This window comes from Esox lucius, chromosome 20 (genome assembly GCF_011004845.1).
Source record: "Esox lucius isolate fEsoLuc1 chromosome 20, fEsoLuc1.pri, whole genome shotgun sequence".
In the NCBI taxonomy this organism is placed as follows: domain Eukaryota; kingdom Metazoa; phylum Chordata; class Actinopteri; order Esociformes; family Esocidae; genus Esox; species Esox lucius.
In genome coordinates this window covers 15,296,088-15,323,628 of record NC_047588.1, presented here as the reverse complement: position 1 = coordinate 15,323,628, position 27,541 = coordinate 15,296,088, and the positions used below count along the sequence as shown (strand labels likewise).

Genomic DNA, 27,541 nt, shown 5'->3' with positions numbered 1-27,541 from the left:
GTTTTTTGGTTTTTTTATGTGGATCATCTTTATTTGGGCCATAGAGCTTAACCAGCAAGATCTGTTCATCAGACAGTTTCATACTAAAAAAACAGCAAGATCTGTCCATCAGACAGTTTAATACTAAAAACCAGCGAGATCTGTTCATCAGACAGTTTAATACTAAAAACCAGCAAGATCTGTCCATCAGACAGTTTAATACTAAAAACCAGCGAGATCTGTTCATCAGACAGTTTAATACTAAAAACCAGCAAGATCTGTTCATCAGACAGTTTAATACTAAAAACCAGCAAGATCTGTCCATCAGACAGTTTAATACTAAAAACCAGCGAGATCTGTCCATCAGACAGTTTAATACTAAAAACCAGCGAGATCTGTCCATCAGACAGTTTAATACTAAAAACCAGCGAGATCTGTCCATCAGACAGTTTAATACTAAAAACCAGCGAGATCTGTCCATCAGACAGTTTAATACTAAAAACCAGCGAGATCTGTTCATCAGACAGTTTAATACTAAAAACCAGCAAGATCTGTTCATCAGACAGTTTAATATTAAAAACCAGCAAGATCTGTTCATCAGACAGTTCAATACTAATAACCAGCAAGATCTGTTCATCAGACAGTTTAATACTAAAAACCAGCAAGATCTGTTCATCAGACAGTTTAATACTAAAAAAACGACCCATCTTCCATGAGCGTCGTTGAGGACAGTTTACCCATTTTAGTCAACATTTTTGTTTATTATCATCATCATCTGTTTTTTATTTATTTGCCCACAACAAGTGTATGTCCTCCCATTCCTTTTTCCACCCAGCTTCATCAAATCATGTGGAAAGTAAATAATAGATAATATATTATTTTTATTTTAATCAGATCAGGTGATTGATTTTGGCACTGAAAATCTCCTTGGTAGCCATGGTCGTTGTCCTGCAGTATGATTAAGGGCAATCCATGTTTTGAGGCATTCAGTTGTATCTGAGCACACAAGATGTTTCTTTACACTGTCCACAAATAATCTTGCTGCTTCCGTTGCCAGTTCCAGATGCAGCCATAAATGCCCAAGCCATAACACTACCTCCGGGATCAAGGGCACTCTCTTTCTCCACACGTTCCTCTTCCCATCACTCTGGTAAAGGCTAAGTTTCTTCCCACACCCATAAAACCTATTATTGATGCTAATAGGTTGGACAAAACTGCCTACATCCTAAACTCCTCCCCACTCCCCAGGCTATTGCACGCAGCACACTGAAGAAACAACATGTTTTCCCTAAGCTTAAAAAAAAAACAGTGAGCAAATAGAGGGCCTAAATTGCAAGCTCCATGGACATGATTGCTAATGGCTATTAATAGCCATTTTAGCACATTCTCCAATCACAATTGCATGACAGGTTTGAACATAAGTGTGGTAATGGGTATGGTCAAAAGTGAGGCATGATCAAAAAACTTTGCTAACTACAAAGGCCCATTGGCACTTTGGCCAGCAAGCATCAGGGAAATGGTAGGAGGAAATGGCTTAAGCATTTACACTATGGGGAAGTGTTTACCTCCAACGGATGTTTGCCAAGTTGAACAAGCAGTGTGATAAGAAGCAGACTCTTACATGTCCAGTGAACAGATGCTCATGGGACACATTTTGATGTTCCAGACTCTACCACCAATTAATAAAAAGTTTCATTATTAAAGTCAATGTAGAATATTAACCACTGACACCAAACACAATGTCAAAACATTATTTTACTGGAGTGGGTGGAATTTTCCACATGACTGTTGTCCTTACTCCATGTTAGAATTCACAAAAAACACAGTGTTCTAAATGGATTGGTATTCTTAGTAACATAACCACCACCCACAACTGCTTTGTCCCTTCCGGTCTGTTAAGAGTTGGGATTCTTGGGAACATGTTACGCATCAACTGTTTGGACTATATTTGTCTGTGTACTTTATTGTTGTCCTCTGTTAGGGAGTGGGAAAACTGACCATGGCTGAAATAGCTGAGGCCACTGCATTACCTGAGAAAACAACATTTAGAGCAAAATATAACAGTTACTGGTAAAATTAGAGTACAATAAAATATAGTAATATGGACATGGTTTCAGCAACAATCATTTTGTTATTAATGTGGCCGAGGTGTTAGCAGAAGTGGAAAAAGTTATTCTGCCACTTCAAAAGCCACCCATAAAGAAAATATACATGTAATACTAACAACACATTTTTGGATGCATTTCAGCTTGCATGTGAAATGCAATTCGAAATATTTTAAAGCATAGCATACATTTGGAAATGTATTTGGATTATTTGGCTATTTGTTTTATATTTCACGTGCATTTATATTTTGGTATGGGAATCTATTCCAGTGCAGGAGTGACAGATTAGTTGGTACAGACAGTGCGTTTTAAAGTTGAGGACTTGACAAGGAGGAGCATGTGAAAGACGTGTGATATCAGCAACATGAGTGGGTGTCTGGGACAGGGTTGAGTCTAAAGTTCACACTGAGGTAGGATATATTATAGAGCAGAATTACTAAGAAGCTGAGCAAACTCCCTCTAATAACTCACAGTAGAACTCTAAAGGCTATGTCCTGGTTTGCACTACATGTCTTATGAATTCATTTTACCATTTTACTATTTGATTAAGTTGACTGTGTAGGAGAGGTAAGACAACTTGTCAGCTGACTTCTGGGAAACAGTTTCTTTTTTAAGCAGAAGGGGCGTAACCTTTTAAGCTGTTGCTAAGGGGAAGTGGGAAAACATTCAGCCAATTGTCAACTTGAAAACTGCAGTTCCCTTCATATTTAGTTACATGAACTTGCAAATCGGCTTAACCTCAAATGTGTTGATGTGTGAAAGCATAATTTTATTGGATAAAAATTTGTGAATTGTTTTAAACAAATGAAACTTTTGCCTATTGTGGTTTAAGTTGCCGTATAGTCATAAAAACAGATGCAACATAAAAACAGCACATTTTCCTATATATTCATTAATCAATATTAGTTGAGGTTAAGAAAGTCTACATGAGAAGTATCTTATTACTTAGGACCAATCATGTTAACAACATGTTCAAACCCTGTAAAATGTTACCGGTGACACACCTCTGTGCAGTATTCTCTTTAAACAGACAGGAAATGGAGATAAAGAACAAAGGTAAAATCTGGGACACCTTATGAAGTGTACTACTAAATTTTTCTTTCTTCCAGTGAATTCTGCTTCCAACATAGGTAAATCTGCACTCAAAATTTAAACATATGCTTCCCTTAACTAACTGCTGGCTGAAGAGGAAAAAGACACACACCAGTAGTTCCCATCTGAGTTAAAGGTATTTGATTGTGTGCTGGGGGCTAGTTTTACATGTGTGAACAGGCAGAGATGAGGAGGCAGACAAAACAACAAAAAATGAGACAAAGTATAATCACTGAAGTATGTGTGACGTAAGGCCAATCTGGTACACTAGCACTCCTTTGCGCCACCTTCACATTGAGCTTCGTCACACTGAGTAGATAATTTATGAAAACGAATCTGTACCTTACAATTGTAAAATTCAGAGTGTGATAAGACTATGTGTCATATCTGGCTGTAGATTATGCTGTTGCCTCAACTCAGACCCAGTTCCCTGAGTAGTTTGTGCTTGGAAAGACCCATATCAACCAGCCCTGTGGTGATGGCAACCACGGTGACAGCCATAAGCTGGAGGATTAGGTCAGGCCTGGCATGAGCAGTAGTCACCACGGAGACGGCCTAGTACGGTTCCTTAGAAGACCTCCAGAGGTGTTTCTGCTGTAACCAGACACAAGAGCAGATCTGACCGAGCACACAGAACATAAACAACTAGGTGCAGTAAACTCCTTTGAAAGGATTACCTTAATTTAGGGTTTGTTACCCCACAACAGCTCTGTCCTCCTCAAATTAAAATACATTGTATGTTCAGACACGTCATTGTTTTCAAACCACTTATTATTACAAAACCAACCCCAAAGTATTGGCATTGTAAGCTCAGACACTGGTAATGAAAAATCAGTTTCAGGATGGTTTTATGTAACTATGTAATTTCCTTTTTACCAACCTCATATGTTACACATTCATTTGGAGAACTGTTCAGACTCAGTGCAATGACAAAGTGAACTATCACATGCTTTCAATGTGTCACTACCCTGATACACGGTATCTCCAACTTCCCTCTGCACTGGAGAAGTCAAACAATAACTGCTCTGTGCCCGATTTCCATAGCGGTCTAAAATTATGCCTGATTAGATTGTACGTGTCCCACGTTTCCTTCAGTCCTCAGCACCTATGTACCAGAGGTCGTATCCAACTAAAGCTTAAGGGGAAAGCCTAATCTAGAATGACCGGTCTGGGTTTGACCATTCCATTCACTAATCAGTGACAGACACCCACAAAGAAAGCTTGGTGATATTTCCGGGCTGTCGCTCAGTCAAAATGCTGCTTCAGTATCAAGACATTATGTTGGGATTGCTACCAATACACAGAGCTCTTGCAAATCCCCACTGGATATCTTAAGAAGTTATTAAGAGATTACATGCACCTGTGCGATACATTAAGCTTGATTGCAACAAAAAAAAATATCAATAACTCACTCATGAGTCATTCTTTGTCAGCCAGTCACATGGGTAATTTATATTTTGATCCACCCAAACAGAGCCCAAAGTTCAAGCCAAACCCACCAAATAAATGTACCTATAATAACTGTAGTCAGTTCATGTTTTGTGTAAACACGTTAAGCACAAAACATTCTAGAATAAACATTCAAGCTACACAACACACCCCTGATTATATAATATCTGCTTGGATAGATTCTGCACTCCTGTTTCCAATGAAAGATCTAATTAAAACAGAAACTTGGCAGAATAATTGTATATGTAATTAAATATATACACAGCCATAATGTAGAATTCAACATATATCAGTAGACAGTTCTGTAACTTGGTAGATTGGGGTCAGCAAAGGATGTGGTTCATATTTGTTAGAATTGCTGTAACTGTACAATTGCAGAACTGAGCTTTCAGATACAATCTATGTATAATAGTACTAAACCTAAATCTTAAGTCAATGCGAGTTTAACTTTATGCAACAATGTAAAAGATCTTTGGACTGCTGTAAACCTTCATTTTAAAAGAAACTCAAAGGGCAAGCAATTAAGGGATCAGAGCTGTAGTCATTCTGCCAAAAAAAACATTTCATTTGCAAAACAGTTTCATATTTTCTGTAGGACAAATTCAGGGTGGTCCCTCCCCTTTTTATTCAATTTGGCCAAACAGTAAGGGAGCTACCTTAATTAGTCTAGGAGAAACTGTCTGACAAAGGTTTTGAAAATAACTTTTTTTTTATTGAATGACGAGCCACCCAGCCTTACAAAAACTTATCATTTATCTCAAACCTCAAGGCTGAAGCAATAATCTGGCAGTATGCCTATGACGCAAATACATGCGAATTCGTTTCCAGGGAACATTAACTTCTTAGAAAAACCCTCACTGTCCAGCGGGTGTGGTGTAAATAAACATGTTTGACAGTATTTAGAAAACTACATGTAAAAAACAGAAATGCCTTTTACTGGGTGGGTCCATTTTCAGCAACACCGTGTAGAGGCCACCGCTGGCTTATTTTAACTGAATTTTATGTTTCTGGGGAGGAGTTAAAAATTTGCTAGCAGGTAACAGCCAAATGTATATAATCACACCATTGCAGTCACGTATATGAAGTCACACCCTTTATTCCTTTCGGTCACAAATGTGTATACAATCATGTCCTTTTAGCTTTCAAGTGCTGGTCCAACTGACTTCAGCAAATTAATGTAATCTTATAATGCATCATTAGGGTTAGTTAGGCCGGTTTACCGGGTGGAACTGCATTGCTTAAATTGTCCAGGTGATTAGGACTACTGAGTGAATGCCAGAACCCATCTTTAAGCCCACATTTAAAATTCCAGTGATCATTTTAAATGCATAACATTTGGTAATTAAATGTTTAAAGACTTGAGAATGGGCTTAACTGACGTGCCTGTCAAAACGAGCCCCCTCCCCCTTCCAATACAACCTTGTGCAACAGGCAGTTCGGAATCAGGAAGTAATTTTATCCATGCAAATTACATGACTGGTTTTGGAATGAGCAGTAGGAATGTGGGCTTTAAGATAAGAATGATCGAAGTTACCCAGAAGTAAAATTAAGTCACTTCTTGTTTTACACAATCTGTCTACAAAGAATTTAAACACGCAAAAGCATGTAAGGCAATTTTATATAGTCCCTCTACGCAACTTCTGAAGTTTTAGTTTACATTTTAAGGCCCCAACTTGTAAGTTCAATAAAGTTCTTACACAAATCCTTATGCATGTGTAACTCATTGACAAGAAACCAGTCATTTAAGGAAACTTGGTCAGTCAGATTTTCCATTTGATTACTTAGACTGCGTATACAATTTTCTGAAGAATTAACTTGGTTACTGTACAATGAGTCAAAGTTCAATACATTTATTAAAAAAATAAAACATCTGTCCTTTGTACATTAAATAAAAATCAATTTTACACAGCCATTACATTTTAGGAGTCAGATGAATATTGGGATGTATTAACAAATGTTCTCATACGTCTCATCAACAAACAGAAAAAATATTGATGCTGAAAAAACAACTTGAGCATGAGCCTTATTGCTAAACTGAGGACTATCCCAATGCAGTAATGGCCTAAAATCAGACTTACCCTTTGGGCTAACCACATAGTAGTCACTGATATTAAGGATTTCAGAAAACTTGCAGGAATAGTCCAATCTGCTTTGAGAAAAAGGAACCACAAGAAGTCTTTTATAGTCCAATTCACCTGATTAACAGGGCAAGTGTTGCCCCAATTCCAGCAACTCCTGCAAAGGCCATAAGGGTGTTCCTTACTGAGGACTCTGGATCTTCTACATGAAAAAACTCTACAAATCCATCCTGAAGGAAAAAAAGGCAGATTATTTTTTTTATACTTAATGAACTGATAAATCCATTTCAATTGTGTTCCCATCCCATTTTGTCATGGAACTTTTAAAACAATTTAAACGTATGCAATATCAGTCACTGTAGACAAAACTCACCCAAGCGTTGTTTTTCACGAGCCAGGCCCTTTGGTCAGTGAGGAGGTATGTGGAGATTTCTTGGCCAACCAACTCAACGCAGTTTCCCTTGCCCATCTCCTTCAGGTGTTGACTCACTACTGCCCCAAAGCCCACCAAGCTGGCAATGCGACCCCAGTTTGTAGTCCCATCACTGAACAGACTCTTGGCCACAGACGTGATGAAACCCATGTCATCCCCTTGATCATCCAAGCAAAGTTTGGAGATCATACCTAAAAAAAAATATATTTAAAAAAGGCCCGTGTTAAAAACTAGCCATATTCGTGACAGCAGGCTATTGCTCTTATAAAACCAGGTTAAACATTACGAAATACAAAGTTAACATACAATGAAATCAAACAGTTACTTATCTAGCGATCGTGATTTACTGTACATCTAGAGATAATGATAATTTACTGTACCCTTGTATGCGTATGTGTGCTTGGCTATTACGTCGCCCACCACTCTTTTCATCGTCACAAGAGACTTGTTTTGTTTCCAACGAGGTTGAGACAGTCCTGTGTAGTCCCTTAATAAATTCTCAATGAGTTGTCTGGTATCGTTGTCCAAAACCTCATTGCCCGATGGGCAATGTGATAACCCCGCACTACACTCAGTAACCATCAGGGGAGTGCACGGCAATGAGTCGTCGGAGTCGTCGGCCAGGTCTGACAAACGACTATCCAATACGTTGGGTTTCGTCATATTTACTTCTAACTTCGTAGGTCGGACAGGAGTATCAGCAGTCCCATTTCCTAAATCAACGTCCATTTTGGACTTCGAAGAGGCCGCAGGACATAAGGGCCCTGTCGGGCTAAAATAGCACAAAGGGGCACCAGAATACAAAGATCCCACGACTCCATTTTGAACGTTGAGCATCGTAGTTGTGGCTCGTGTAAGCGATTTCGACAGGTTCATCTTGAATATACGTTTAGCTTAGATAAACATAAAAAAAAATAAGCGCTTTTGAAAAATAAATGTCCGCTTTTGGAAAAGGTTACACGTCCAGTGGTTACTGTAGAAAGAACTAGCACGCCCCGGTTACTCCGTTTCTTAAATGTCCTCCATTGTTGACTGCAAGCCTTGAACAGTAACGATGAAGCGGAAATGAACGACTATATCGAAAAGGAACTGGGAGGAGTTTTACACTTTAAGGAAATCCGTATGCAACACGAATTTAGAGTAAAATATATATTTAAAACAAACATGCTTCTCTGACGAATTATTAATACATTTTGCTGAATTTCAAAGTTTAATAATTATTGGCAACTAAAAGGTGGCAAACATTTAAACCAACATAAAAACCTAGCGAGATGAAGGGAACGCCTTCCACAGACTAGACTAGAACTTTTGAGCAACAGTATATTCTAGGCTATTCTTGAACCTCACAATCTTAAAACATTATCTCTGCTGTAAATTAATATGTAGAAACATTAGTTATGATAATATAGAATCTTGAAGACGGAGAGCATATAATGCCCTCACATGGTACACTATTAATATTAAACTTCATTCAAATCATGTTACACGGTATAACAATCCTAAATTCAGACAGATTTTCAGTCTCATAGTGCTTTGAAACGTATTCTCACAGAGCAAGGGAGCAGACAAAGAGTAAGCGGACACACAAATACAACACTATTTCCTTTTTCCTGTGAAGATATTCTGACTTGCAGTCTGGGGTCTCTTCAGGTTCTCCACCAACAAGTTCTACATTATCGTCTTAGTCAGATGATTGTAATACATAGAGACAAAAAATGTCCAAAATGTCCCTGATGTCATTGTGTCCCCCTAACTTGCCCAATAAAATTCAGCTCCCATTTACATTTAAATGACTCAATGTCACACAAATACATAACCATCTCTGATTTAAATATAAAAACTAAATATATTATATACAGTACATATTGTGAATGCATACCAGGGACATAACGAAGTCAGGGGTTATGAACAGGTTTCACATGCTGCTACAGACTGAACTCTGACCTACAGTCACAATCTCATTCATTATAATGTGTTACGAGGACTAATGACTGAAGGGAACGAGAAGCAAACAAGAAGGCAATTTCCCCCTACAAGTAGGTGTCAGGTGAAAGGGTTTGAGTAGCTGTAGTAATGTCAAGGTGTTTGTCTAGGAGAAATTTTTTTGTTTGACCCATGGTGTTGGTCCACCAGACCTCCAGTGGTGGTTAATGGCAAAGATGTTACTTTGCAAAGTTGGTTTAGAGTCAGAGACCATAATGCAGCATCCTCAATCACCTTCCATAGGGTAATCCCATACCCTATGTTTCAACAGTTTTATTACTAGTATAGTTGTTCTGGCAGCTGTACATTAGTGTTTCAGCCTTACACAGTTTAGGATTTCTGCCAGAATGTTAAGTGCAGTCCATCAGAACTTGGATATTGACAGAAGTTATGTTGTTTTTGTAAAGCAATGCTGCACAATTTAATAATTAGACATATTTGGTACCTGGTATCTTTTCTGGTGAAACTCTGCTGCAATTAGTTTGTTTCAGGGCATTTGTGACTTTAGCCCTGCCTTCTACTCAAATGGATTCAGTTCGGGTGATGGACGTGGGCAGTCAAGAACATTATACTTATTGGGTCCTGAAAAGCGGTTTGGTTGCTTAGCGGTATGTTTGTTTTGGGTCATTGTCCTGCTGCAAGGTGAAGTGCCCTACAAGTTGAAGGTATTTGGTGTAATCTGAGAAAATAAAATGTCGCTGTACACTTCGGAATTCAGCTGCTTAATACAACACAACGTGTGTTTCTATCCAAAACGGTCCAAATACTTCTGTAATGCACGGTAGTACCATGAAATGCTGTCTAAATAAAGACATCAAGTAAATAAGTAGCCACATAGGAAAAAACGTTGTCAGAATAATTGTAGTAGTTGCAACTTTATCCAATTAGCTATGAAACCAGCAAAAAAGTATGTCTATTAGCGCCAGTAACTGACTGAGTTACATATAGTAACGTTAGCTGAAGAATTATCTCGGACTTTACGTCGTGTGTTAAGTGACATCACGGCAGACGTGCGCTACGTGACGTCAAGGACAAACGCCCCCCGAATGCGGTCAGACATTTCTGAATGTCCGTAATCATAGACCGGATTTTCCACCAAGTCCACCGCAGTAGTGTTCAGGGCTAGAAAGGAAAACCTGTTTAGAACATGTCTTAGGTAGATAAAACTACCATTACTAAAACTAAAGGAAACATTTTCAGGTTGGTTCAGAACAGCTTTGTATGTGCAGTGCCTTGGATTTAATGGCCAGCACATGCGCAGTTATGCAAGTAAATGCGTGGTAACGACCTTGTTGCATATTTGTCCAACACGGAAATGTCGTACTTGCGAGTTTATGGCATTCCTGTAGTCCTAGACCTTCAAGTACTAGTGATTGAGTTTTGCTGACCCCTTGTGACCAAAAACGTCAACGTACTGCATATAATACAAGTAGTTATTTCAACCACTCTGAGTGGGTAAAAAGATCAATTAAACTAGAGACAGTTGAGGTGGTTTATTGGTTAGTTTCTTGTGTAAACTTCTAAAATGCAATGATTGGTTATCACATCAATGTTAGAACAACAAAATGTGCAAATAGGAATTCATATGTAAAAGTTTATTTCAAATACTGACAAAAATCCTTTCCACTAGTCCAACAGAACTGAAACATTATACTCATGTACTTTCTAATTCTTCAAATCTTCTGTTTTGTCACCACAATCAGCATATCCTAATGTAGCCCCTCCCCCCAGCTACTGGGAGCAAGGGAGCTCCCAATATCCCTGCCGTTATCTTGGGCCAGGATAAACTATTGTAGTTATGCAGTAAGAGAATACATGAAAAACATCTGTACTGTATGCGGAAAAAAACAAAAAAAAAACAGTTAAGGTAAGCAGCAAAAGGTACCTTAGACACCATCATTTTAATTTGTTTACATTCTGGCACATACTTATAATGGCTGAACAGGAGACATGGTATTTAAACACACCCTGCCATATCCCTCAGAACATTGCTTTGCTCCATATAAAGCAAAAGTGCACATAAATGTAGCACATTAATCGATGTCCTGTTGTTTCATCAACCTTGATTTTAATAAATCAATTTATATTATGCCTGGAAAAGCAAACTAATGATTTACAATTCCACACTCTGTTCAAGTAACAAGGGGGGTCCATTCCATTTAAACTCAAGACCGCCAGTTCCAAACTTAGATTGCACTGATCCACATGGGACTATGTCAATACCTGGGTAGAATCTAAATTGATAACCTGAATTGCCAGCAACCTAAATGGAAAATATCCCCAACTCTTGAGAGGTTAGCCCAGTCTACAACTGACACATTATTCAAGGTAGGAGTGGTTGAATTTCTGTTTTGGGGGTATAGAATTAAGATTTGTCTGGCTGAATCAGCAGTAACTACACATTCATTTTATCCAGATTCCTTTGTCTCTGTAGTAAAAAAACAGAAAGTAGTAGTAGTTATTCACAGACAAGAGAAAGAAACCAGAATAGCCCGCTTTAAGTTATCAAACTGGATTTTGGGTATTGGTTAAGATTAAATGCATAACAATAGAAAGAATGAATAAAACGGACATCTTTGACTTGAATTGGGACGCTTGTTCATTTTCTATTGCATTTACTCAATATCAATAACCAAAATCTGGATGGATAACTTTAAATTAAAAAGATTAAATAACGAAGCCCAGAAAAGTACAGGTAATGAAATCAAAAGAAAAATAATATAATCACCCCTAAAAGTCTATATACACTGTCTGGAACAAATCAGTATACATTCACACACGCCATCTTAGACTTGCACACTCAAATGTCAATTATCTTCTCTGCAATTTGACAGTCAAGTCAGTGTCTAAAATTCAAAAAATGACAAGGTGGGAGAGCGATTGTTATTTAAAAAATAAAAAATATATATATTTAACTTTAACAGTGGGATAGAGTGAGTGTGCTAAAATAGCACCAGGCCAGAATCCGACCCATGTTGAAAGCAGTACATGTGCAATGGAGGCCAGCAGCTTAAGACTGCTAGACCACCCTAGGCCATGACAAAATGTGTACTTACTTGCATGGCAAATTGTGATAGCTCCTTAATCATTAAAATACAGTGAGAGAGGATGACTAATTGTCATTAATAACAGCCTACAACACATTACTTTTAATCCCAGTTGAATTCTAACTTTTAAATGTTATCGAACAGATAACATAGAAGTAGAATAATACTAACAGTTGAGAACCGGTCCCAGTGAATACACTCACCTGGCCTCCCTCTACTAAGGTCATGAAATGTCCCTAAAGCACGTAGTGTGTCCCTGTTCAGGTCTGTGTGAACCAGAGACCAGTCAGGGCCAGTTTATCAGATGGACCACTGTTCACCTCATGAGTAAGATCACAGATTTGTACATTTACAATGTCAATAGAGAATGTACATGCAATCTGAAGGGAAGTCTGAGGGCAAGTAATAGAACAGCTGAATGACAGGTAACAACTAATGTAAGAGGAAACTAGGAAATATTTTGTTCTTTCTGGAAACGATTCTCAGCTATAACTCCTATAAAAAGAGTGATACTATGAATAATAAGTAAAATCATACCAAATATGCAGTTTTTCCATATTACTTTAGATTGAATGTAAGCTCCTACTAAAACATTTAGGCTTCTTGTTGCAATCTAATACCCACCAATTCTAAATGATTGCACATTATTAAAGAATGGCCTTTTTTCCTATCTTTAAAATCCTACAGGTGTATTCGGTTTGCTTGACCGTTGCGTTCGCCACAGGCAGGGTACAGTATGTTGGTTTTCAGGACATTGAGAAGGATGCAACGTAGGTGTGGAAAGTGACAAGGGATATTCTAGGGCTCAGTTGAATTGCTTATTATTTCAGTCACCGAACTCCTTCAGATTAGCACATTTTGTCTGTCAAGGCTTGACAGTGCACCCATTTTTTACTCACATATGCACCTAAATATTAGCCATTCGACCAGGCATTTTTATTTAGGCACACCTGTTTTAAGGACTATAGCTGTAAAAGCTTGAATACGTTAGACTGTGCACCTACATCTTGTGTGAACCTATATATTCAACTTAGTTGCCCACATGCTCCATCAAAAAACAAAAGGTCATTTTAGGGCCCTGTACATGTTACAATCATGCAGCATATTTAGAAATGAAAGAGCAACAGGGAGTTAAGAGTGAGTGACGTGAGCATGAAATTAACAATTTCCTATTCCTTTCTGTCAGGTGGATTTGTGTTTGACAAAACACAACACACCAATGAGAGAAAGGAGATCCCAACTCAGTTAACACACTTCCCAACGTATTACCACTACTTTCCTTTAGATAATTCACCATTGTTCCCTTTCCTCACAGATTTGTTGTGCAAGCAAAATACACAAACATCTACCCCCCCCCCCCCCCCCCCCCGGTTTGATGAGAACACAACATTGAAAAATGTGGAGCGGTCATGGATCCTAACTCCCTCATCATACACAGCATATTTGGGTGTCACTCAGGTTGCAAAACATACTGCACATAATACAAAGTGCATTAAACTCAGCTTCCCAATGCACATCTATGTATCTCTGAACACCAAACCAAGAAATAAGGGTAGCGGTAGAGCAGAGTGCGCAGAAGGCAGAGCCGTGTGGAGAGAAGGTCAAAAAATATACATGTCCCAGCCAACCTCCCCGTCCCCAACCTACCCACATAAGCAATACAGACTGACTTTCACAGCTCTCCCCAATATGTTAATGCTAAGTGGAGCCTGAAGATGATAAGGGAGGACAGGTGAGAACGTTAGCTGGGGGCCTGCTTTGTTGGTGGAGGCTAGGCTAGCCTGCTAGTTTGCTAGTAACCAAGGAGGACTTCCTCTGGGGCAGGTCCTGTGGTGTGGGAATGTGGTCCCCTGTGACGAGGTTCTTGTCGGGCCCAGCAACAGGAAGCTGTTTATTCTTCATCTTGGCCTTGGCCATGTTGTAGTCGCCGGAGTCAAAGTACTTTTGCTGGATTAGGGCAAAAGAGAAGGAATTCAAATCAAGTTGTTTGGAATAGTTCTGTCTATTAATTTCATCCATTGACGTGAGCCCACACTGAGGGTGTCTTGGTGGAGTTCAACTTCAAATTTCACAGCAACATACACAACATGAGTATACAGGCACCCTGAATTTTACATTTTGTTTGCTAAAAGTATGTAAGAATGTATACACATATTTACATACACATACTTTTGTATGTATACATACAATATAATTTCCATATAATGGGATACTACTGAAATTCTGGCTAATTTCCTACTTAACAGGGAGTTATAGAAACTGATGGACACACTTTATGTTCTATGTGCAGGTTGAAGAAAGATGAGTGGTAACATGTCTTTAGCCTACCGCAACTGCCAGCTGTCAACAATTCGTAGCCTAGCGAGGAGACCGGTGGTACTGATTCAGGGATGGCCAACCCATAGCAACAGATGAGTGTCTGTGCTGCACAGAACAGGACATGTTACTGTCCTCGATTGAGGCTCCTGCTAATCACTGGCAACGGAAACATTCACGGAATGACTAACAAATACCAAATGCAATAGACACATTCTTCCATGTGCCGAAAATACGTTGGAATAAACCGTCCCAACCGGCTGGACCGAACTGACCGCTTTCCATCGAGTTAGTAACATGATCTTCTTGCAACAGCACACAGTAAAAGTGTAAAGATGATGTATTTTTAACTTCTACTGATTTATAAATGCTTTCTGATCAACTCTAACCTTTTCTTGCAATTAGATTTTGTATATTCATGCATCTACTCATGAATTCCATATTATGTTCTGGGCAACAAAGGCTTGCTGCTTATCGTGTATGCACAGCAGCCTGTCCCTATGCCAGAGTAACAGCAAATTAATGTCATTTGAAGATCAGGGACAACATTTTTCAAACCTTCTAGCTGCATGCAAAGATATCAAAAATGGTTTTCGTAAGTTTTCTAACTCCAGGTAAGTAGGAAATTACCCCAAATATCAAAATCCCGTAATGCATTGTGAATAATGAACATAAAGCCATCACCTGCACTTCTCTGAACACCGACAGAGAGTTGTACATGCAACACAAGAGCCCCATTATGGTAGTGACTTCCCAGCAAGGCTTATCAGCCATTAACAACAACTTAAATATTTAATTGATGTGGAAAAAGTTGTGTATTACCTTTAATTCATAATCTCATGTCTGCTAGACATATATAGCCGCATAATGCCGCATAATGCTATAGGAGATTGGTCTGATTAAATCATTTTAGTAGTTCAGTTCTTTGGAGTAGATAGGGCACACAACACATGTACATTTCAAGAATGTTTTCTGCCAGTTACTACAACTGTCAATAAAGTAGGGCTATCATGTCTATCACTGAGGTATAAAACAATGGTCTCTGTCAATTCCTTCGTATCATGTGGAATTTGCTTCCTCCAGCCTAACACTAAACTAAACATGCAAAAACATTTTTTTGTAGCTCTCCCAAGGCTTACCCCTTTCTGTAGCCTTTTCATAAGGAAGTCAGAGCCTCCAGGCTTCTGCCCCAGGGTGGGGTACTTTGCCTTCAACTTGGCCTCTTCACTCTTCACAGGATTGGAGTTCTTTTCCTGAGAATCCTGTCCAAACAAAGAAAACATTTGTAAATGCCGATATCATCCCAATGTAGGTGGCTAGTTGTTCCATGCAAGGAATTTCATTTGAGAGTTAAATCTTTAAAACACTGGCCTAAGTAGCCCATGCATCAAAGAAGAGACCAAGTCTAGAGTTAATACCTTCAAGACTCAAGTCAACTCTCTCAATTTGGGTCAAATCAAACAGCATAACATTGAGATTTAATCACTTTCTCTTTGAAATTCAGAATTAGCATTGACAACAACAGTTGAGATGACAACAAAAATGTCAAATGAGAGTTTAAATGTTGTTCATACAACCCATTGGATGTGCACTGCCAGTATGGTAAAATCAGTTTTTTTGCCATGTTTTTCTAAATTCCATTTTACATGTTTGGCTTTTCCAGGTTTCAGATTTTCACTCTCAAAACCTTACTTTCTGGTTAAAACCTTACAGTATGTAGATTTTGAAATAGAAAGCCCCAATGTATGGTCTCCAGCTTTATTTTAGATCATTTTATTTCTAAGGCACTCCGTGAGCTCTTTCTAATGAAAAAAAAAAGAAAATGTAACCGATCCACCTTTGGCACTTACATTTTCAGTTTGATAATGAGGACGTTAAGAAACAAGATATGCCTCCAGAAGACTGAATTCTTCATGGCACAGATTCAACAAGGTACTGGAAATTAATTGGTATTAAGGGGCCTAATGTGTTCCAAAAACAATTCCCCACACCGCTGAACCACAAGCCTGTACCGCTGAAACAAGGTAGGATAGATCGAGATACAGCAGACCAGGCAATGTGTCCCCAACCTTCTATAATCCAGTTCTGGTGATTATATGACCACTGTAGACCTCTGTAGCCTCGTCATACAGTTGTTACCTGATAGAAATAGAACTGGTATCATCTTCTGCTGCTGTAGCCCATCCAATTCAAGGTTCCATGTTTTGTGCTTACAGAGATGACCTTCTGCACACCACTGCTGTTAAGAGTGTTGCCTTTCTGTCAGCTTGAACTTTGAAGGCCGGCCATGTTCCTCTGACCCCTCTCAGATTGTTTTCGCTCACAGAACTCCCACTGACTAGATGCTTTTAATCACAATTATCTGTAGACTCTAGAGACTGTATTGTGTTAGCATGCGGGTGTACCTAAAAGTGGCCCCAGAGTGTATTTACATACTCAGCCCTTCTTGGCTGAAGGGACGATCTCTTGCCTACTGCATTATTTCATGCCATTCTTGTTGAAATTATACAACTAATTTCTCTCAGAGCAGCCAGACAGTGTTCGATGTCTCAGAATTCCAGCAATTATACCAGAATTATGCATGTATAATCATGATGGAGACTAGGTATCATTGTGGGGCTGTTGCTTGTGGGTACATGCATTGGTTGGGGTGGTAGGGTGGTTTGGATCAACGTCAAGAGTCGTTTTTGGTCCGTCCCTGCTTTTAGGAAATACTAGCCAGGAGCCCAGTGCAACGTTCCTCCAATCTAGCACTCTCTGACTTCCAATAAAGACTTTATTAATAGTCTGAGGGCTTTGCCAGGCAGAGCACATGCCTGGTAAGGAGTGTCAGCTAGAGAATGGACAAAATGTATTATTTTTTTTAGGTGCCAGTGCACATTGACAATATTTAATGCCCAAATTCCATAAAACATCTTTTGAAAATGTAGATGAAAATGAGAAAATGACATAAAGCTTTTCTTAATTTAAGTGGTCTTTTACTTAATTAAAATGATTGTAAAATAAAAAAGAGCTAAGAAAATACATTCATATTTGTGCCAGTCAAGAGTAATAGTAAAGATCATTCCAGCAACTCAAACATTAATAAAAGGATAAGGAGTGCTATTGTACCTATAATGAAAATTGAAATGTAACCATAGGATATGTAATCAAAGATGCTAATGAATCATTGTACTTACATTTTCCTTTGATCGACACAGTTGACAGGATGCTGCTCTAACACAGCCAAAACTCAACATCTTTAACCTTGTGGGTGGACGTCCAGAACAAAATTCTAAACCTGAACTGCGTGAAATAAACACAAATCACTTTCTATGCGTAGTCGATAAGTAAATTCCTTACATTATCATAGCACGCTACAGTATGTTAAGTATGGGTAGTAGCATGTGCATGTGGCTTTAAATTAAGTAAAGTTTTGCTAGGGAGTAGTGGCCGGGGACCATGGCCGGACGTAAATTCTACTGACAGACTCCAGTGCTTGAGAGTTTGAATCAGGAGAGATGATAGAACGGATAGCTGATGGACTAGAAAAGGCCATATCGTCCGGTTGTTATCTAGTGAGAGCTGGCATACAGACTTATGTCTCAATTTGTAGCCTTTCTGATGAACTGTATGTACTCAGTTATCAATCCACCCACGATCAATCCAACCATGGTCATATTCATAGGCGGAAATCCCCGGGAGAATGGTGGGACATGACCCCCCCCATCCTGGGGGAAATTATGATTTGTGCCCCCCCAATATATCACTGTAAACATAATTATGCAATTTCAATACTATTACTAATATGCAGTGAAAGCAATTTTGCTCATTATATACACTTAATAGCATGTTTTAAAGTTTCAAAAGATTGCAACCCCCCACCCTAGCAGTTTCCTGATATTTGCTAGCTAGCTACAGCAACATCAACCAGTGTTTGCAGCTGTTTGAATTCAAGTCAATGAGAGAAGCTTGCAATGCAATGTATGTAGTGTTCCTTAGCTGGCAAGGTGACAGTGTTTGTGTTAACCGTCTGAAAGGCACTCAATGCACGTAGCTACAAGGCGCAAACTAAAACAGTATTACAGCACTACTTTTGGTGGCCTCCTCAAGAACAGCTCTTGAGAAAATTGTATGCAATTGTCCCCTCCAGAGTTGATCAGATTTTCACCCCTGGTCATATTACACACTTCCAAATAAATCATATGATATTACAGCAGTGATGATTTTTATCATCATTTCTGTAAGCTCTGTGGAGAAATTGCAGAAAATTAGCATTTTCCTCTCTAGCGTCTACAAAGGGAATAGCAGAAACAATGTATTTTCAACTCACAATAGCCTTTAAATCAATCTATCAACAACTGTCTAGCTATGTCGTTAGGTTATTGGAATTAGCCTTTTTTATAGCCTATCCAGCCTGTAATATAACGATAACCAAATTATAATATAGCTAAATTTCATTGGGTAGTAGTGGCACAGGACAGACATAGTGATCTATGTTTAGCCTAGGAGCTAAAGAGATAACAGCTAACTAGCTTGGCATTTTAGCTAATACAACATGTGATTTGGAATTACAATTTTAATAACCTATCCTGCCTATGGAATAACTGTAACCGAGCAGACAAATGCTTCTGGTATCATTCTCTCAGGCTAGGGGCCATGACTGAGTACGCCAACAATAACTATTTGTTTAGTACTATTTTTCAAGTAACATCTTTACTTAATACCCTTCATATTATCACTATAATTGTCTAAGTTAGTGTGGCGGAGATCTTACTAATGGCACCTTTAAATATACATTTCTAAGATAGGGGCCTCAAATTCTGATGTGTGACGGGCCAACTTACCGTACCGCCACCCCGCCCTATTTTGAAGAACACTGCCTTAATACAATCACCTTCCTCGCATTTAACACTGTTACCACTAATATGTAGACATTTGATATCACAGAAAAAGTATAAAGCATTTGGTCACTAAAATATGTATGTCCTTTATCATTTCAGGCATGATGTGAAGAAAAAACTACATTGTCTGATTACAATAAAACAAATGCAATTTTTAGAGAGGATTTAATCTAAATCATGTAAGTGGGCTAACACCATGAAAATGACTTGCGGGCATTGAAGCATCCTCATAGTATGAGTCACAACTCTACATGCTCTCCTGCAACACTCTTACACCCTCTTGGTTGCATGTGGCAAACAACTCACTCAAAAGACAGATTATGATTGAGTAAGAATTAAATGTGACTACAAAGCAGCTTCATGTCCATTATTTCACTGGATCACACATGCACACTTTTCTGACATGTTATTGACGCCATAAAAGGTTTTCCCATTCATAAAGCTGTGTGTTTGTCAGCAAGAATACACAAGCCATGGCTGGCAATTATTAGTAAAAGAAAAATTATACAGAAATAAGCCTTAAGTAACTGCTGGTCAAAGCCTTATGTATAGAGTTTGCAGTGTTCAAAAGTTCACATAACATCTTTATGCTATACCTTTTTAAAAGGAGTTTAGCCTACTGCTTTATGGAGACTTCAGCACAAGACAAACTGGTTTAACCTTCTCTGTCAGAGTTGTAGGCAGCCAATCCAAGGACAGAAGCCAGTATAAAGTAGGTTAAGAGGACCCACCTTGTTATTGCCTCAGTCCACAGACTTTGCAGAATTCAGCCATTATTATATTCTCCATTATTAAATTGCTCTGCAACCTCTCTCCTTCCATGCAGAGCACAGTGACTGTATAATTTGCAGGGGCACATAGAAAATGTTTTAGGGTGGAAAAGCCGTCCGATTAACTCATTAACAGGTCATTATCTATTCTCACATGTGCTTTTTCCCCTTAAATTAAAACAAAATGCCATCTTATTATTCATAGCAATGCTTAACACTGACAGGGTGAACCAGTTGACATCCCAATCAAAGTATACTGATATAACCAGAGGGTTTGTCAACAGACCAAGGTGAAATCTAAGCACTTAACTTAATCATCATCAAGGCCCATTTTAACTTGCAGAACGTTCTTGGCTGTTGCAGATATCACATGAATAGTGCAAAAGAGAATACAAATTCAACATTCTAAGAGGCAGGTTTGATCTACACATCACATTTCTATCTGAACGTTCCAGAACCTAAAAAAAAGCAATCAAGGTAGCTGTGCGTGCCTGTACAGGCTCCTTTTTTAGTGTACTTTATTAGCTTAGCATACTTTCTGTGCAGAGGACTGAAAACTAGTTTAGATAGACTATTGTTTATCTCCATCTATAAACTGTATGACTAAACAACTCGTCTATACGTGACTGTGATCAAGGTCCCGGGTGTCCATTGTAACACAGATTTCAAAGGATAGGTTCAAATAAATGGTACCGTTCGCCTAATAAGTATCCAAAGGCTTAACTAGCACTGCAGTGACAGGATTGCCCAATAAGGCCGAGGCAAACCGTCTCCGGACATCTCATAACCTGTGGACTCTTATGCCAAAGACAGACGTGAAAACTTAAATACAGTAACTAGCAAGCTTTAGATATTATTTTTTCTTATCGTGGCAACAACACGCTTTACTCAAGAGCATACAAACAGATTTATGGTCACTGCGATTAAGCGAGACAGGTTGTATGCCATAAAAAAAGCTATAAAGCTAGCTAACTTGCTAGCAATGTAAACATCACTTTAGCTACAACATTAATAGCGTGTTAGCTTGCCAGCTAAAAAGTGTCAATATATTAACCCACCTGTTTTTCGTCCTCAAATTCCATCTGAGTATCTGACAGATTTTCCGACATCACGCAGTTACAATCACAGAAACTTCGATGTGATTGAAAACGCAGGTTAAAATGTATGCAGGTCTGTTCTTCTACCTACCTGTGATTTAAAAAAAAAAAATCTAATCCGCCTATGAACAACACGATTGCTACTCGACAAAAATGGCGAGGTAAATTGTGACATCACCGTGTGGGCTCGCCATTTGTGATAGACATATACACTAACCAATGTATGACATATATAAATCATATATGTTATTAGGGTAGCCAATTAAGTATTCCAAATCGTAACGAGTTGTTGATTGACATTTATGTGTCCAGAGATACTTCTGGGCCAGAATGGGGAGACTTGGGTTGTAAACCGCACCCGCTACGTAACGCTGCATCAACTACAGAGGTGCATTTATTTCGCAGAAGGGTCGGTTCAGAATGTTTCCTAAAAAACATTACTTACCAAAAGTGTTTTTGAACTGGAATATTCAGAAATTAATACATACATAGTTATTAATTTTCGCCAAATCTAGATACAGAATATATATCCGAGCCAATGTCTTAGTTAGCTGAAATTAAGCTATTAATAGTACAAATAATTGAAATGTGACACGTTTTCATTATTGTTCAGAACCATTTACATATATATGCTTGATTTGATGGCCTACACATTTGAGACACTACTGGTGCAATAACTGCAATGGTATTTGAAGTGTTATTTTTTCCTTTTCATCATGAAGCAGAGTGGCGCAGCGGAAGCGTGCTGGGCCCATAACCCAGAGGTCGATGGATCGAAACCATCCTCTGCTATCTATTTTCTCAGCTACTCTGCATGAAATCCTAACCTTTTAAGAGGTTTCAACAATTCCTCCGATTGACCAATTTTCCTAAACTGAACATAAGCATGCAGCAGTGTGCGTAATATCTTGTAAAACCCTGAACTTGCTTCTGTGTAGTCCGGTAGCATAGTAGTGGTGTCCCAATGTCTCTCTCTGATACTTTCTCTCCTCGGGGCGCTCTATACTGCCGCCTACTGGATACTGGATCAATTGACAAGTCCTCAGACAAGACAAGACAAGATAAAAAGTGGCCCGTCAGAAGCATCGTACTGTTTTAGACAGTAACTTTCTGCATTGAACGTTCTAGTGAGGTGTTTCGGACGTATGCAGAGATCGGCAAAGATGCATCAGAATGTATTTTAAAATGATACCAAATACCTTAATATTAAGTGTATCAAAATAAACTACAAAATACAGCAACTATGTATCAAAATAAACTGCAGTATATTTGTATTTTAAAAATACTTTTACAAGGGTGCATGAAATCACTTCGTAAACCTTCCATATATCGGCCTATTTGATCTATCCCTTCTCCAGTACACATACTCACTTGATTAAGTAGACAATGTTTGATAGCAACAGCTTTTCATTGCCTAACGGCTCATGCGATAAATCTGACATATGCAACCAGGGAGGTATACCATTAAGGTAGATAAAGGAAAAATCCAGGCTAATTTAAGTGAGAGTTCTGTTCCATTACTATGGCTTATAGGAGTCCCTGGTCAGTAACCATGGTAACTTATACACCTGAACTAGCTTGCTCCCTAGCAGGATAACTGTCAAGCTTAATTTTGCTGTGTTTCGAATGTCCAACAGGAAACAGAATCCCAAAAAAACGTTCTGTGTATTTCTCGCTCGCATCACTTTTGTCCTGTCCGTGTTCGGGAAACATAAGTTCACACTTTTTTCTGTCATTGTGACTAAGCATGCATAGATGTTTTTAACTGAGTTCCAAATAATAAAATCAATAAAAATAAACAAGTTAAGAAAAGCATGTCTTACCGCTTTCACTGTTTTCAATAGCCAATAGTTAACAGACATAGGCCTAGACTATGGCTGAATCTCAAATCGCATACTACATACTAAGTACTACAAGTACAATACGTACTCCGCGAATGATGGTAAAGTACATACTGTTTAGTATATAGTAAGCTAATATACTAGTATTGGGACTGATTGAGACCTACATTGTCATAATATGGTGTCTCAACATTACACTTTGTTGTGCATTAACATCACGCCAAGTATGAGTATTTTGCTTGACACCATTAATCATTGTGTTAAACTGACTAACATTTCTTATGAAGTTTACTTCCACCACAAATACCATCCATGAACTATATGGCTTTTGCCACTGGCCATTTTTAAAACGTATAAGCCAGTAATACTATACAGCTTGGAGTAGTCATGGAAATTGAGCAATTGCGAGCAAGACTGACAACAAACTTTACACTGCCAAAGCTATTTCATTTCAGGGCACATCTATGTTCGACACTGATGGAGTACCTATCAATATAGGTTGACGATAATTGACTGTTTTGTCCAGTGAAAAACGAGAGAATTGTGAAAACCCCCCCTCTTTCACTGCACAAGTAGTTGTGTTCTACATTAACCCAACAAGAATGAATGGGTGCAAAATTCGAAAATCCACCAGTAATAGTAGACCCTTGGCATACTATTTTCAGCGTACAATGGTTTGAGACATACTAATCTTCTCGCATACTAATCTGGCATACTATATAGTATGCCACTTTTCGATTTGAGATTTAGCTAATATAAGCAGTGCATCTAAAGACCTTCCAGTTGAAACCAAATCTGGCATGTCCATTCCTCAACAACCCTGTGGATGAAGGTGCTCAGATTCTACACAAAGCGTTTACACCACCAGCCCCAAGGGTCTTAAGAGACAGAAGTTCTCCACTGGGCTTTCCTGATGACTATCTGTGGGAGAGGTACAAGCCTTGACCATTGTTCAGTCTGTCTGCATACTGTAGCTCAGTGTTTCTTTGCATGTGGGACATTCTTGTACAGTGTTGGTGATGCAGAAGGTCTTGTGAAGGCAACTGCATGCCAGGAAATAAGATGATGCCTTGCTCTTTAGAAGTACCTGAATATTTTCATCACTTTCCCTGGTCATCTTGAAACACAATGGAGGCATTTTATTCAATTGCAGGTATGTGACCGTTAAAATAAATGTAAAGTAGCCTACAGGTTGACAAGCCTCTGTATTAACATTATCCTCTTTTTCAGGCTTCCCCAATGTTATAGGCACAATAGACTGTACCCTTGTTCATGCCAGTCCCCATCTGGACCTGTGAACGCAGACTATGTCAATTGGAAATCTTTCCATAGCCTAAACGTACAGGCATCTACTGGGGGCATCTGTCCACAAACAGTCAGGCAGATGATGTAGCAGTTGGATTTGGATGAAATATTCACATCTGTACAAATAGATCAAATAGTTTTTGATGCCAACACTTCTTTGGATTTAAATCCTGTTACGCAGTTGTTCACAGAAATGTCAATTTCAATGTCTGCCTCACACAAAGTAGTAACTGTACTGTACAGAGATAATGTTTCACTTTACCTTATCAGCACAAATCAATCAGAAAAAAAATCTGTTATTTCCTTTTCTAACTATGTCATAGCACTAACGTAGCTGCAGAAGGCCTATGCAAAACCAGATTTGAAACCTCAACCTCACAATGTCAGACCCAAAGTAAAAAATATTATTCTGCAATGTAAACAATGTTGAGATCATTCGGAACTGGAATTTACATTTTGAAAGACACCACTGCATAAACTCTTCTTAGTCATGCTGAGCTATTTATAATGAATGATCTGCCAAGCAAAGTTTGCCACATCATTGGTGATCCTCTATCAGATGATCTGCAATGGACGTTGCCTGATAAATAATAGCTGTGGCCACATTCTTTTTTGGCTATTCAGTTTCCCCTTGTTGAGATGTAACCACGGAGAATGAATATAGGCCAAGGGTTACTAAGTCAGAAAGGCTTCAAGCCTCACTGATTTAGGCTAAGTAACAGTAAATGCATTGCAGTTATGCCAGTTCACATAAGTTAACCTAATAATTTTGATTGATCTTAAATGTGATATCATCTAGCCTGATAATATAGCCAGTCTTACTTATCTAGTGATATGAATGTTAATTTATTAAAAATTAAATAATGAGTAGACTAGTATGACTTACGCATTTAATCTGTCAGCAATTTTTTTGCAAAGCCATCTCCCTCGCCTTGCCAACTGCGGCATTATTGCGCTTTTTAGTGATGACGTCTTTAAATTCTTCATAAAGTCCCATCAGCAGGGTTTGTTCCGCTGTTGAGAAGATCACCGCTCTAGTTTTCGCTTCTTTTTGGCGACGTATAGGCCTATCTTCATTTCGATGATCGCTTGTTATGGGCTGTGTGTGTACATCGTGCGCGTGCACAAAGCAAGCATGTTTAAGCCTGATTTGCGTTAACATTGTCAAGACACGGCTAAATTGTGTTAATGGAACGGCTTGTGCCTTAAGTGAAAGTTGGCTTTTATTCAAGCTTGGCTTTTTCAGTTAAGCGCGTATTTCATTAGCGGCGTTGGGGTACACCCCAGTTAACAGATCAAATATTTATATATCCCTGTGATCACCCAGATGGAGGCTAGTTTTAAAGTAACCAACCGTTTGTTTAGGGTGATGTGAGCTACAACAAACACAAGTGGTGGATGGGTAGACAACCTGCTCTTTAATGGTGTTGCAGCCATAGACTGTATATATAAGGTTGCAGCACAACGTTGTTAATGACAATAAGGCACACGTGTGCATTTAACAAGTTACACCATATCGTGGCATTATACTGTAATGTTGTACACACTGAAACGCTTTAATATTTTCTTCGTGCACAACCGACGAATACTTAACCTAGGCTGAAAGTAGCAAGCTATACTGTGAGGGCTACTTGTGTCAAATAGTTAGAACATTACTTAAATTAGTAAACGATTTACCCTATGCTACTAAAACGAAACCCAAAACTTAACATAAACTGTTAAAAATGTTAGCAATTCATGCAAAAAATCGATGGAAAGCTGACTAACTACACGTTTCCCAACTTAATCTTCTTCGTGTATGGATCCATTTTCTGTTCTGATCTCAAGAAGTCTGGGCAAATTACTAAGTAGGCAACAATCAGAGGCATCGTTTTTATGATGTCATCATGTAGACTTCGCACAAAGTATTTTACAGTATTTTTAAACTACCAATACCAAAACACTAAAGTATTTTGATACAAGATATGAAGCCATTTTCATCAACCCTATCAAATACAAATGACAAAATCCTATTTTGTATTTGAAATACATATTTTAAGTACAAGTACCATAAATACTGCCTATCCCTGACTATTGGTATGCTGCAATCATTAGAGAGGCCATTTGTAGTGCAGAAATGGAAGTCAGAAAACAAAGATCACAAAAGATACTTTACACATGAGGGCTGACTGCTGGACTTCTGGCCTTGCAGTGGGTGGAATAAAATGAAACCGTAGTCTCTTTTACAGCCTAGCCATGGATTACCACATAATTTAAATATGAAACACACGCATTATGAAAAACAATCATTATATTTATGCCTATATTTCTTATAGGCAATAAAATGTCAAGCTTAAATTTTCTCGATTAATTTCCATGAGTTTGTAATGAGTACATAAAAACCTTTTCCAAGGTAAGAAAGGATTTATCTGCAGGACAGCCTTATATACACATATCATCAATCAAAGTCTAGACCTTCTAGTGGACAAGAAGTCCCAGCCAACTGAAGTATATAAAAGACAATGAATAGTGTGGCAATTCGCACAAGAGATTAAATGCATGCTGCATGATAGACAGCATCCAGAGGTTCCAGTACTGAGGTGTGCAAATATAGCACATCAACATAACCTAAGATTGACAAGAATGTACCTTGCACAATATTATTTATATACTGAGATGACTAAGGTCATTTTCAAACCATAGGCAAATGTTCTTTGCAGGTCCCAATGAAGACAACTCCAGTCATTAATGGTGTTGATCTAACCAAGAAGCCTGGATCAAGTTTATTTTTCCTACATTAAGACAGCAAGCTACAAGAAAGTATTGATTAGAGGCATTTACAATTGTCTTGTATTAAGCAAACAGATCCTTCGTAGTTAGAAGCTGGAAGTTGTTGTTTCCATGACAAAGGCTAAACGTTTGATACGGACTGTGATGATTCAGAGATGGCAGGAACAGTTGAACAGAGACACCAGGGGCAGGCGTCTCTTCCAAATACAGTTGAATGTTGGGGTGGGAGGATGGCAGAAGAGAGGAGGCTGTCTTGACTAGATTTTGGGTGGGATGTGCCTGCTTGAATAAATCATCACATTGGATAGGGAAACATCCAACAGGAATGTGCAAAATTGCCTGGAAATATACTGTAGTAGAACATGTATTTATTCTTTGAGGGTGTTATGTTAGG

General features: G+C 38.6%; 2 protein-coding genes and 1 non-coding gene across 3 annotated transcripts; 1 reads left to right on the top strand and 2 right to left on the bottom strand.

The window, feature by feature from the left end:
• Positions 1–5,703: 5,703 nt before the first annotated feature.
• Positions 5,704–8,199, bottom strand: mcl1b (MCL1 apoptosis regulator, BCL2 family member b). Its single transcript, XM_010905569.5, has 3 exons — positions 7,517–8,199; positions 7,077–7,327; positions 5,704–6,933 (listed from the first exon to the last, which is right to left on the bottom strand). Exons 1-3 carry the CDS (start codon positions 8,010–8,012, stop codon positions 6,817–6,819), a joined length of 864 nt encoding a protein of 287 aa, XP_010903871.1. The 5' UTR covers positions 8,013–8,199; the 3' UTR covers positions 5,704–6,816.
• Positions 8,200–10,699: 2,500 nt separating this feature from the next.
• ensab (endosulfine alpha b) lies at positions 10,700–21,402 on the bottom strand. The gene is made up of 3 exons (XM_010905568.5): positions 21,194–21,402; positions 15,622–15,744; positions 10,700–14,113 (listed from the first exon to the last, which is right to left on the bottom strand). The coding sequence occupies exons 1-3, from the start codon at positions 21,242–21,244 to the stop codon at positions 13,943–13,945; spliced, it is 345 nt and encodes a 114-aa protein (XP_010903870.1). The 5' UTR covers positions 21,245–21,402; the 3' UTR covers positions 10,700–13,942.
• A 550-nt stretch (positions 21,403–21,952) lies between these two features.
• trnam-cau lies at positions 21,953–22,024 on the top strand. Its single transcript has one exon. It is a non-coding gene; the product is annotated as a tRNA-Met (tRNA).
• The last annotated feature ends 5,517 nt before the right edge of the window (positions 22,025–27,541 follow it).

What these genes read in the sequence shown, in the direction of transcription:
- mcl1b (XM_010905569.5), bottom strand. Translation starts at nt 8,012, where the DNA reads ATGAACCTGTCGAAATCGCTTACACGAGCCACAACTACGATGCTCAAC. An exon ending in GCACACATACGCATACAAGG is followed by an intron (nt 7,328 to 7,516) that starts GTACAGTAAATT and finishes ATTTTTTTTTAG; the next exon opens with GTATGATCTCCAAACTTTGC. An exon ending in TCGTGAAAAACAACGCTTGG is followed by an intron (nt 6,934 to 7,076) that starts GTGAGTTTTGTC and finishes TTTTTCCTTCAG; the next exon opens with GATGGATTTGTAGAGTTTTT.
- ensab (XM_010905568.5), bottom strand. Translation starts at nt 21,244, where the DNA reads ATGTCGGAAAATCTGTCAGATACTCAGATGGAATTTGAGGACGAAAAA. An exon ending in AATTTGAGGACGAAAAACAG is followed by an intron (nt 15,745 to 21,193) that starts GTGGGTTAATAT and finishes TTGTTTGGACAG; the next exon opens with GATTCTCAGGAAAAGAACTC. An exon ending in TGAAAAGGCTACAGAAAGGG is followed by an intron (nt 14,114 to 15,621) that starts GTAAGCCTTGGG and finishes GCCCTAATCCAG; the next exon opens with CAAAAGTACTTTGACTCCGG.